The 11,745-nt window shown below is 51.2% G+C and overlaps 1 protein-coding gene across 1 annotated transcript; it reads right to left on the reverse strand.

The window, feature by feature from the left end:
- Window positions 1–618: 618 nt before the first annotated feature.
- Window positions 619–11,745, reverse strand: ATP6V0C (ATPase H+ transporting V0 subunit c). The gene is made up of 3 exons (XM_064672424.1): window positions 11,368–11,745; window positions 2,543–2,726; window positions 619–1,471 (listed from the first exon to the last, which is right to left on the reverse strand). Exons 1-3 carry the CDS (start codon window positions 11,441–11,443, stop codon window positions 1,267–1,269), a joined length of 465 nt encoding a protein of 154 aa, XP_064528494.1. The 5' UTR covers window positions 11,444–11,745; the 3' UTR covers window positions 619–1,266.

An 11,745-nucleotide genomic window follows, 5' to 3' on the forward strand; every position in this document is an offset into this window, starting at 1 on the left:
TAAGGTGATATATTCGCCCCTGGAAGGGCCCAACATGTTATTTCCCACAGCAGCTTTGCAGTACTCAAATCCTGAGGCCAGAGAACGCTGCTCCAGCACTCCAGTAGCTGCAGCAGCAGAACCTCCCAACTCAAATGCTTCTGATTTACAAGTTAAAAATACAAGTTCTTGACTGAAGCCATTTTGTTGATGAGACTACTGTTGAGGTACTTCAGAGGCAATTACTGTGCAGACCACAGCTTCCAGCGAGCTCAGCTTCTGCAGGGCCAGCATGAGGACAGGACAAGGCAGCTCCTTTCCTTGTCACAGGTTGGAGCCGGCACCCTCATTCCCCAACCCTCAGCACAGGCTCTTACAGAGCATTACCATGAGCCAGATGTGCTGATCAGGCCAAACACAGCTCTGCATCCCTCCTCACCCTGAGTCCAACCCACAGCAACAGCTGGTAAAGCAGCTGCCACAGCAGCTGCCACTGCCCAGGAGAAAGGGAAAGGCGTGGCAGTGCTGGCAGCACCACTCCTGTAGGTGCTCAGTCACTCCAGGAACCTGCCTCCCCCCGGGAACCCCTTCTCTTCCCAAAGGAGCAGCAACCACCTGAAATCAGAGCCAGAGGACCCATTACAGCAATGTAGTGAGGAAGTTTTATTTGGAAACATGGTAGAAGTTTGTAACCCAACACTGGGTGCACGACTCTGATGCCGGAGCATACGCGGTTACTACTGAAACACGGGAGTGTTTCGGACAATTGCTGTAATAAAACACAAAATTCTCATACTCCAATACCAGGACACTACAGCAATCTTTAGAATCAAAGTTACATCCAAGGAATTCTCTGCACTTACAATTGACCCCACAGTGTAATCTACCTATATATAAGATTAATATATATAGCATGGGAAATTGAAAATCCTTGCTCCATAGATGTATGAACATGTCAAGTCTTTTATAAATAAACATCCAGTGAAGAGAAAAAATTACATTTCTAGTTCATATTTATACATAAAATACTAACAGCAATGGGTGGAAAATTGCACACGGGCCACCCCAAGCCATGCAGCAGGCTTGGAGCAGCCCATCCAAGTTAATATTGAAGTACACACAGGACAGACAAGTCACTAACATACATTGCGCATTTACAAGAGATCAACTACCAAATTGGGACAACTGTACACATTGGAGAGACCATTTTCATTCTGGAGCTTTTTTTTGTTTGTTTGTTTTGTTAAACGTGGATTTGTTACATCTCTTTACATCATACCGCAACATTTACTTCGTGGAGAGGATAAGGGCAACGATGAGGCCATAGAGACCCAAGACTTCAGCGAAGATCAAAATGAGGATCATGCCCACAAATAACCTGGGCTGCTGTGCTGTTCCCCGGACACCTGCATCGCCCACGATGCCGATGGCAAAGCCAGCAGCCAGGCCACTGAGGCCCACGCTCAAGCCAGCACCCAGCTGAAGGAAGCTCCTGCAGGACAGAGATGGGGACAGTTTCAGTGGCAAGGAACAGGACACCCAGCCTTAAGCTCCTGACTCTTTAGACAAGCCCAGTGTACCTCAAGGCAGATGCTTCCTGGCACTCCCAGCTCCGATACATAAGAAATGGGCAGCAGTGAAGGATTTCACCTGCTCTTCAGGTAGGACTCATAGTTCAAGCTAAGCTACTGCACCTGGAGCTCACGTGGCCACCCAGTCTGTCTGTGGCCACTCCAGCCACTGTCAGAGCAGCACTAACAGCAGTGCCTGTCCCACAGTGCAGTGTAGCCTGTTAGTAGCTACTCATCTGCAACCTTATATACAGCCACAGCACATCAAGTGTCTTGCTCTGCAGGAGCTGGGCAGGACTGGTTTTCCAGGCAGGATACCTGAGGAGCAGTCCCTCTCACTATCTGCCCACCTGCTAATTGCATAGGAGCACTTGTACCTGCTGTTTTAGACCACAGCTTGTTAGGCCAAGCACACTGCTCATCGTGTACAGCTTGTACAGTGACACAGATACCTGTCACACCTCAGCAGCACTGTTTTATTCTGAGAGGTCTCAACCAAGCCAGTTCCAGCTATTCTCTAAAGCCAAGAACAGATTGAGTTTCAGACTGTACCTGCTGTAGAGGCCCAATGTATAGCTTAGGGATTGATTTACCATCACATAAAACAGAAGCAATATTAATTATTCACTTGCATCTCCCAGGCAACAGCAGAACTTGGACAGCCTCGAAAGACCTGTGCATTCCAGGTCTAGAGTCTAGCACAATGACACAAGCTTTGCCTCCTATCCCTGTACACAGCTTCTCTCAAGCCGCAGCCCACAGCACGAGCTGCAACAGTGGAAGCCCGATTGATCTGTGCCAGCCAACAGAGCCGGGAGCACCGCTGGGGCTGAGGCAGCACAGCTGGAATCCAGCCTGTGCTCCCAAGCCCAGCTCAGGAGCACTTAGCACCGACAGCCCTTCCAGGGCCTTTAGCCAACCCCACCCACACTCAGGGCATCAGAAAAGGGACAGGACAATCTGAAACAGAGGTGCCACATGGAGCAACTTACTTGAATAGCGTGATGGTGGGTGAGAGGGCGTTGGCAATGAGCACTGCCACTACGAGGCCATAGATCGCTATAATCCCCGCCATGACCACAGGGATGATGGACTTCATGATCAGCTCAGGCCTCATGACAGACATGGCTGCAATACCCGTGCCACTCTTTGCTGTTCCATATGCAGCTCCCAAGGCTGGAAGAGAACAAAAAAAAAAAAATGCATTAGGCACATCCCCAAATACCACTTCCTTCACTAGGCTGCAGTGTGAGAACAGCTGAGCCAGCACAAGGAAGCATTGTGCAAAATTACCAGGGTCACCTGACAGCCAGGAATACTTGCCTAATGGATGAGGAAGTGACCTATCCAGAGTTCTAGATCAAAGCCAGATCACTAAGAAGGTGCTGTTCAAACACCAGTGATAACAGAACACCCTGTCCAAGGCCAGCTTCACGGCAGGGCACACCCCCAGCAGCCATCCATTCTTGCTTAGGGACCAAAACACAAGGTCCAAAGTGGAACTCGTTACTCACTGTGTCCTCTCAGGGTCCACACTGCAAGGCGCAACAAAACCCAGCTGTCTACCCCAGCAGAACACAGCTGAGAGCTGGGCTTTAGTCACTGATCTCTGAGCCACCTGAGCTGAGCTCAGAGCACAGGTCACCTTTGCGGGGCCTCTTCTCCCAGGAAACCCATTTGCCTACACTTTGGCCCTAGGGTTAAATGTGCCATTGCAGCTTCATCAGACACACTGAGACACCAACAAACTCAACCATTACTGCTGCATGCCATTCCCTGGAGAAAGGCACCCTCTGCCATAATCTCACCTGTAAAGGATTCAGGTCCAAACATTTGTTAATTTAACCACTGGAACCACAAAGTGCAGTCTGGCTTGTGGGTTACAGAGGACCACAACCACCTTACCCCTAAGGTTGGCTCATCACTTGTGTCAACACCTGAGCGTGCAGAGACCCACAAAGGATCCAAAGCAGAGCATGGGCTTATCACCTGCACCTGAGACCTGCTGGAAGAGTCCAAAGCACTTCCCCAAAAAACTAACTTCTGCCTTGAAAGCTTTGTATTAGTCTCACAAAAGCTTCCATGAATACCTCATTCTTTAATTCTGCGGCACTTGAAAAGACCCCTTTCCTTCCAGCCCTACTGTGGAGTACTCTGGGAACTCCAGAACTTCAGGTTGCACTCACCATCACCCTGAGATGACAATGCAGCTGCTAGCCAGGAGTAAGTCCCTGGAGCAGCAGTGTAAGGCACGTTGGAAGGGAAGGCAGGCTCCTTTTCCAACACAGGCTGATATTCAGAGGTAACAGTCCTACCTAGCAAAATAATGCTCTTGCCTGCTCTAAAAGGCCACTGGAGAGTATTTAAACAATGGGGATTTAAAGTCTTGGTAATGTTGAGACTTACTAGTTGGGTTTGTTCCAGCCATGTAAAAACTAAGGTTTCTCCAAGGGAAGACCTGCTTGTTCCACAAAGATCTGTAGCTGCCTTACACTAGCATCCAAGTGTGAGATGGTGCACCTTGTCCCAGAGAGCTGCTGGGAGGTATTTGGAAGGGTTTGGATATATGGGCTTTCCTGCTGCTTGCTCGGCCTTCCCATAAAGCTTGTCTTTGAGAAGTCATCCTCCCAGCTTGGCACTAAAACTCCAGACCATCCATACAGGTAACACAAGGTTCATTCTCAGAAGGAAGTTCAATTTTAGTTACAGAAACCCAAAGGAAAAGCCTCATTATCAACTACCAATTTGTTCTGTACTAGGAAAGCTCTTGAGCCTTGACTGGCACTGAGTGATGTAAAGGGTTGTTCAGGGCAATTCAGAACTAGAACCCAGCTTAGGAAGCCTGAGCCAGGAGCAGGTTTTACCTGGAAATGTAAGTTGAGCCTGGAAACTAGCATGTGGACTTAACCAGTGATGGCCCTGTTTAAGGATCTAGTCCTTAAGAAGTCTAGAAAGAAATCACTGTCTTGAGTTAAGAACCCTTTTTGTTGGCTAAAGCATTTTTAAGGGCTAGAAGTAAGCCTGAATCCTGGTTCCACTATCTACCCTGGCTATAGCATTTAGCAGAAGCTGTCTCCAATGTTTTAAAAACCTCTCCAGCAATGCAGAGGCTCATGAGGGAAGTTCACTATTTAAAGTCAGATAAGTCATTACTTCCTCTAAGCCTGAAGCTACTCGAAGGTTTTGCAATTAATGCAGTGATGGATTACAGGTGATTTTGTAACCCCATTTACAGAAAGTCAGCCTGCTCAAGCCTCTGTGGAAGGGCAGAGCAGCACAAGTTTGTCAGTTCCCAGTTAAAACCCCCAAACAGGCAAGACCTTATGCCTTGAACTTGGTCTAGACACAGTTACAGAGAAAGCCTACGTGTACCAGTTTTTACATGACAATTTTAAATGTCACTGAAGCTCTACTAACACTCCCACTGGTGGAGTCACAGGTGCCACACACAGAGCTTCAGAGGTTGACACATCTGCTCCCAAGGAAGCCTTTATCAGCACCCTGACCAACAGGCACCTCCAGCACCTTATAAGGCAGCTTTAACCGCCCTTCACCAGCCTGACAAGTTCTCCTTGCACCTTTGACAGCAACCCAGTATCACAGTCAATACCTGCTTCCCACCATAACCCAGCCTCTAGTGGCACAGCCCCTCAGTTCTGGGCTGTGGGCACTCAGAACATTCCTGCACAACTTCACTTGTACCTTGTGGCAGCTCTGAACATCTGAAGCACATATGCTTCATATGCCAAATTTAAATATCCCTGATGCATTAGAAGGATGTGTTTTCCAAAATCTGTGAACAGGGTTTGAGGAGATCTCTGTGGCAGACAGTGGAAATGGGACAAGAGCTGTACCACTGAAGACTCCATATTTGTGTCAGATTATCCAGCTCCTAACCTCTAACACCACCCCCCCCCAATCAAGCTCCAACACTACCTTTAAAGAGGTAGAGCAGTCATAGAGCTGTCAAAACATTTCCCTGGCAGCTGGAGAAACACTCTGCCTACCTTAGTTCACCAGAGAAGGAATCTATGCTGGTCTCTAACCAGAAACTGTGCCATTCAGAAGTTCAATGGTGTTACAATACGGAGAAGTTGCTTTACACACCATTCAGGACTTACTCCCAGTAAGCATGTTTCAGAGGTTAACTCCGTTTCGAAATACTTCTGAGTTATTCCTTGAACTCATAAGCCAGAGCTGATTTAGAACTGTTCTTGGGGGCAAAGCACCCTCCCTCAGGGCTGGGGAGATGCCACCTGGCACCTCCACCATAGCTGTTGCTTTAGTAGTCCAAAGTGGTAGCAGAGGTAGTGAGGCTGTGCAGCTCCAGGATCAGGTATGAACTAGAAAGTCACTTGCCACATAGACTGTACAGTCAAAGGCTGAAGACCAGTTGTAGCCTTGCCACTGCCAGGACTTTCGGTAGAGGCTCTGCCTCTGACACTCAGTCAGCACTTGAGCAGCCTGCTCTTCACATCAAGTGCCAGTCCCAGTGTCAGGACCAGCCTTTTGCAGCTGCAGGGACAGCTCAGTCAGGTCATACAGCAAGAACAATGACCTTGCAGGTGAGTCAGTGACACCCTCTCGGTACAGGGAGAGGCTACAGAGAGCCTTCCAGTCAGGGAAATCCAATAGCACAGATCCAGTTTCACCAGTTGATACATTCAGAGAGGCTCAGAACCAGCCACACACACTCCAGCAGCATTTGGTCCATTCAGAGTCAGGAATTCCTCCCGTGTCCCACCATGGAGAAGCAGGTTTCCACACTGCACATGTGACAGATTTCCAGAGCACTAACATACAGAATTCCCCTGCATTAGGAAGTGAGGTAGTGACACAAGTCAGATTTCCAATTAGGATACCACAGGTTACTACCACAGCAAGCCTGAAAGACCACTTGGGATGAGCACTTACATCTGGAGCCTTTTACAACTCATCACTATCAAATGGGCTGCCCTCTGCAGCTTCTCTGGGAGCAGACAGGCACCAATTCAACACCACCTGTCCATCCCTGAACAGGTTGTTCTCAAATGGCTGGAGAACTGTTAGAGGTGACATCAGGTCCAGTACAGTCCTCGCTTTGCCATGCCAGAAACCTGGGCACATCCAAAGAAATAGGCTGCTTCCCACTGGTTTTCCCTGGCCCCTCCCCATCCCCCCCATTTGACACAGCTCCACCTCAGGTTACAGTAACAGATAGTCCATGGCTGCCTTGGAAAAACCCTGTTGCTCTTCCCAGGTGCATCTCCACAGGATAGCCAGGGGAAGTGTACCCGGAGCCTATGCAAATTCCCATCCCACTGGCTGAAGCCAGTTCCCCAATGAAAACCTGAAGGGTAAACAGAGAAGCTGTAGACTCTGAAGACCTTCAGTGAATCACCTGTTACGGGATTAGCAATGGCTTTTTGCTCTTCCCTAATGTAATGAAAGGGTGTGTGGATATCCACCAAGCCTGCCACTGTCAGCCTACATTACCAAAAACCCTGCAAGGCTGGCAGGCCTTTTACTCTTGTGTCAGTAAATCTGAGAACTTAGAAGTCCACCAGCTCCTTGAGAAGTTGTTGCAATAGCAGCAATCCAAGGCAAAGAGGACTTGCTAGTCAACTGTCCAAGAGCTGGGACAGCTGCAATTGGCACTCTGGATTGTCTGACAGCACACAGAATCCTTTGATTTATAAGTATGGGAAGGCCCAGCACTTACACCGCAGAGCAAAAGCTTGCCCTTCTGCCAGCAGCAGAGTCCATCCACCCACTTGTTATTTTATCTTTATCATCATACAAGCTCCCCCCGCAACCTTAAAGACAACCCATTTCACAGCCTGGATGACCAGTGTCCTCTAGGTACTGACTGGCAGAGTAGTTTGTTACACCAGTTAGCAGAACCCCTTTCCACCAAGCAGGTCCAAGGGCAGCTCACAGCACTCAGCAGCACCCACATCCCTGCAGTGTGGAAAAGCCTGCATACAGCAGACACTGCTGTGGCCAGACCAGCCTGACCTGAAGCCTCGTGCTCACAGGATTCAGTCTGGAGGAAGTGAGTTCAGCCAGTTATGTCTCCCTGGTGAAAAGCCCACACTGCTGTAAACCACTACTTGAAACAGCACCCAACAGCCTGGGACACTGTTCAGCTTGCAACCTCTGCATGTGACCAGTCAGGCTCTGGAGACAAAGAAGAGGTCAGTTTTAGGAAGGAAAAAAAGGAAGCTGACCAAGAGGTCCTGAGGCAGCTGGCATCCATGTCTGCTGTTGCTCCCAATGTTCCCACCAGAGGGGAAGTACCTGCAGGCTCTGCAGTGACTCCAGGGTGAGACAGGGATCCATTAGGAAGCCACAGTACAACCTGCAGCATAACTGCTTCGGCCACATTCTGCAGAGCCAATGGCTTATACTGACGCTCCATCTCATTTCCAGATGTTCCCAAGACTGGCATTTACTGAGAAGAAGTGACGCCCTTGTCGAGACGCCTTCCCTCAATCTCGAGCTGTAGAAACATTGCCTACCTCACTTCTGTTACAGCACGTAGGTCTTAGCAGTCCACTGCTTTACCCGCTGTAAGGACGAAGGCTTAAGCTAATCTCTGGTGCAGACAGTTGGGAGCTCCCACACCTGCCCACACCACCAGGCCTCTAGGGCAGAGACTACCTAGAGCCGCACAACGCTCTGCCACTTCATTTTACCTGCAAGCTCCTCCTGGGATTAGGTCCACAGCTCCTCCCTGAGAAGCAAGCAGCTCTCCTGTTCCTCCTCCCCACCTCTCGGACAGTATTTCAGGAAGCACAGGTGCCATTTGCCTTCGAGGCTGCAAGTTGCTTATAGTCACGATGCCTTCTAGAATCAGACTGTGCTGGGCTGTCAGTTGCATCAAGCGACATGTTCTGAGCCAGCAACTCCACTATGGAGGTCCCTTAAGAGCCAACCAACTGCTATAATATCCGCAGCCCTAGTTTAAAAAGAAAAATACTACTTCATTAGCTCCACAGCAACAATGAGGAGACACAGGACTAATCTAACACTGCTGGCTGGAGTTCTCTTTGTGAGGAATCTTTCAGCTGCTTGGCAGTGCAGTGGGTATTGAAGGCACTGAAAGCCCAACTGGAGTGCGAGTGTAAGGACAATTCCCCACACCATGAGGGGTGCAGTGGGCACATCTGGGACAGCAGGCTTTACATCACCAGCACACTCAGAACCAGCCAGCTTGGCCCAACACCACACTTGTCTGTTCTGGCAGCTCAAGTCACATGGAAAAGCCACAATAATTTAATCACTCAACAGCACCTGACCCTGAGCCACCACATTTTACACATGGGAAATAAGGAACTGCAGCAATGAAACCAAGTTGTAATCTGCAAATAACCAAACAGGCTTGAAGATGGCCAAGGTCACAGCAGCCTGCTCTTGTCTCTGGCTGACTAGAACAAGTTCTGCTATCTATTTACCATCAGCAGGTACTGATCACAGGTCACACAGGACTGCACAAAGTCACTTGTTTTCACATCAAACCAGCCTGGACAGTACGGAACCTGAATTGTTTACTACAAACAGGTCTCAGAACTACAAGCTCCACAAGAATGTGATCTTCAGATACAGCATGAGTCAGACATGATCACTGCACTAATTAACACTGATCCGGGACAATTTTAGAGAGTTTTACACTGCTTGTCCAGACATAGCTCCTTTCTTCTAAATCAGGGTGGGGTTTTTTAACAATATAAAATTAGCATCAGAACATGCCACAACTCCCTTACAAAAGCTACATGACACTGTAAATTTTAGTTTATCCTATATTGACATCTCTGCCATCTTGCCTTAAAAATCCAAACTGCTTCACTACAACTCCACATCTAAGAAACAATTTCTCTTTGCAGTATCTATAACCTGTTGAACCCATCAGAGGCCCTAGCAAGAGCACCTGCATGGCTTAGACCTGCTGGTATTACAGCATCACTGAGGTTAGGAAAGACCTCTAAGCTCATTGAGTCCAGGGCCACCTGACACAGATTCTGCACCAAGGCCCAGTCACATACCAGCAGTGACAGGACAGATACCAAGCCTTCATCAACACAGCTTAAGAACTGACTGTGCATTACCCCACTCAAAGCTCCCCCCTGCAATCTCGCAGCACCATGCTGTCACCGTGCAGCTTCTAGGAAAGGCTGCACTGCTGGTTCAGACACGCCAGCACCACTCTGAATTCCTGTTAATGCACTGACTCAAGCCTACATCCCTCCCCAACGTTCTGATGAAGCACACTCCCATGTGTGGCTTTAGCTTGGTGTCTAAAGCCACACAGACATGTTCTTTTGCTTCTGAGGTCGACTCTGCAAGAGGAGTCCAGTGACTCCTTCCCTGGAAAGAAAGCTCAGTATTTACGACTATTTTACAAAAGGCAGTGTATTGCTGACTGCTTTTTCCCAACAAGTAACTAGGTCTTAGTTTCTTCCTCCATTATCTTCATTAGGTAAGAGGCAGGTAGGCTGGCAGTCCCAACACTGGCTCCTGTGGCATTCCAATCACTGAGTTTTCAGGAAATCCTTACCTGTCAAGTGCGAGTACAATGTCTGAATTCCAAGGTGGCAGGCCATCAACTGACCTCAGCACGGACATCTGCATCCCACCACCAGGCACAGACTGAGCAAGACCAAACACAGCCAGCCAGGCTTTTGTTTTACCAAAAACTAAAACCCTAAATGGGGCTGGTGTGAAACCAGTCCATGGTGCCCACACCAGCATGGCTAGACAGCTTCCTCTCAAACACCCGTTTTAATCCACCACTTGGCTGTCTGCACAATTTAATCTACCACACTAATCAATCAAGAGCAGCTTCCCCAAATCTGTCCTGCACACCCAGCCACCATCTCAGAGGCTGTATTGACACAGTGAGACCCCAAGCACACCAGCTACAGCCAATTCAATACTGAAGGGTTTTGACTGCCCAACTGGGAACCAAGTGAGGTGGCAGATGAAGGCCAGTCCATATCCTCCTGCCTGAGGAGGCACCGCCTCCTTCTTTCTGAAGAAGAGAAAACCAAACTGGTTCCTAGTTCTTTTATTCCCAATTACTGTAACACTTGCATTTGGGAAAAGAACAGCTGAAGCCTTCCCCACCCTATAACCCAAACGGACCAGCAGGTCTGCACCCCCCAGGAATCAGCAGTCACCTTGTGCAGGGGTTTAGCCAGGCTCTGAGAAAGGGAAAGCACGGCAGGATAGCGTGTCTGGTGTAACCCAGCGCGGATGGCCCCCACACCAGCGCTACCGCAGGATGACCCAGTTTACACCGCACTGAGCTCACCGAGCTCGCCGCCCGGAGCCGCACAGGGACAGGCAGGGAGCGGGACCGGCCTCGCCGCTCGGGCATCGCCCCATGGGCGGCTCGGGAGCCCCCTGGGACGGCGTCACCGGCCGCGAGCGCTCGCACGTTCAGGTTTCACCCCGCTAAAAAACCGGCTTGGCGTCGTACGGGGAATGGTTTGAACGCCCGTCGTACCCGACGCACAGGGGGCCGGGCCGCGGACGGGGGACCGTGCCCGGTGGGACCCCCGGCCCCGGTGCCCGGGGAGGCGCGGGCGGCACCGCCGCAGTCACGTGGCCCCGGGGGCTCCGCCGGCGGTGACGTCACCGGCGGACCCTCCGCCGCCGCCGCCGGGAGCCCGGATGGAGCGGGGGGAGGGGAGGGGCGGGGGAGCCACCGCTGGGCCCGCAGGACCCCCCCACCCTGCGGGCCGCGCCCCGCCGGGCGGGGGGAGACAGGGCAGGGGAGACACCCTTCCCCCCCCCCCCTCCTCCACGACAGCCCCCGGTACCGGCCGGTGCTCACCGCTGAAGACCATGGCGGCTGAGGCGCCCATCACGGCGAAGAAGGAGGCGTACTCGGGGCTGGCGCCGGAGGACATGGCTGCACGGGCCGGGCCGGGCCGAGGCGCCGCTGGAGCGGGAGCGCGAGAGGGCGGAGGGAAGGCGGGGGGCTCCGCCGCGGCGCCGGTCCTCGGCAGGCAGCGCTCGGCCACAAAATGGCGGAGGCGCGGCGGGAGCGGGCGGGCGGGGAGGGAAGGAGGGAGCCGGGGCAGAGGCGGGCGGGGCGGCGGCGGGGGCCGGGGCGCGGAGCTCCGTCCCGGCAACAGTGGCGGCGGCGCGGGCGCTGCGCCCTAAATACGGCCTCCGCAGGACAAAATGGCGGTGGCCCGCCCGTCACGTG

The sequence above is a fragment of the Pseudopipra pipra genome, chromosome 16 (genome assembly GCF_036250125.1).
Source record: "Pseudopipra pipra isolate bDixPip1 chromosome 16, bDixPip1.hap1, whole genome shotgun sequence".
Lineage (NCBI taxonomy): Eukaryota > Metazoa > Chordata > Aves > Passeriformes > Pipridae > Pseudopipra > Pseudopipra pipra.

What these genes read in the sequence shown, in the direction of transcription:
- ATP6V0C (XM_064672424.1), bottom strand. Translation starts at nt 11,443, where the DNA reads ATGTCCTCCGGCGCCAGCCCCGAGTACGCCTCCTTCTTCGCCGTGATG. An exon ending in AGCCGCCATGGTCTTCAGCG is followed by an intron (nt 2,727 to 11,367) that starts GTGAGCACCGGC and finishes GTTCTCTTCCAG; the next exon opens with CCTTGGGAGCTGCATATGGA. An exon ending in CCCACCATCACGCTATTCAA is followed by an intron (nt 1,472 to 2,542) that starts GTAAGTTGCTCC and finishes TCTGTCCTGCAG; the next exon opens with GAGCTTCCTTCAGCTGGGTG.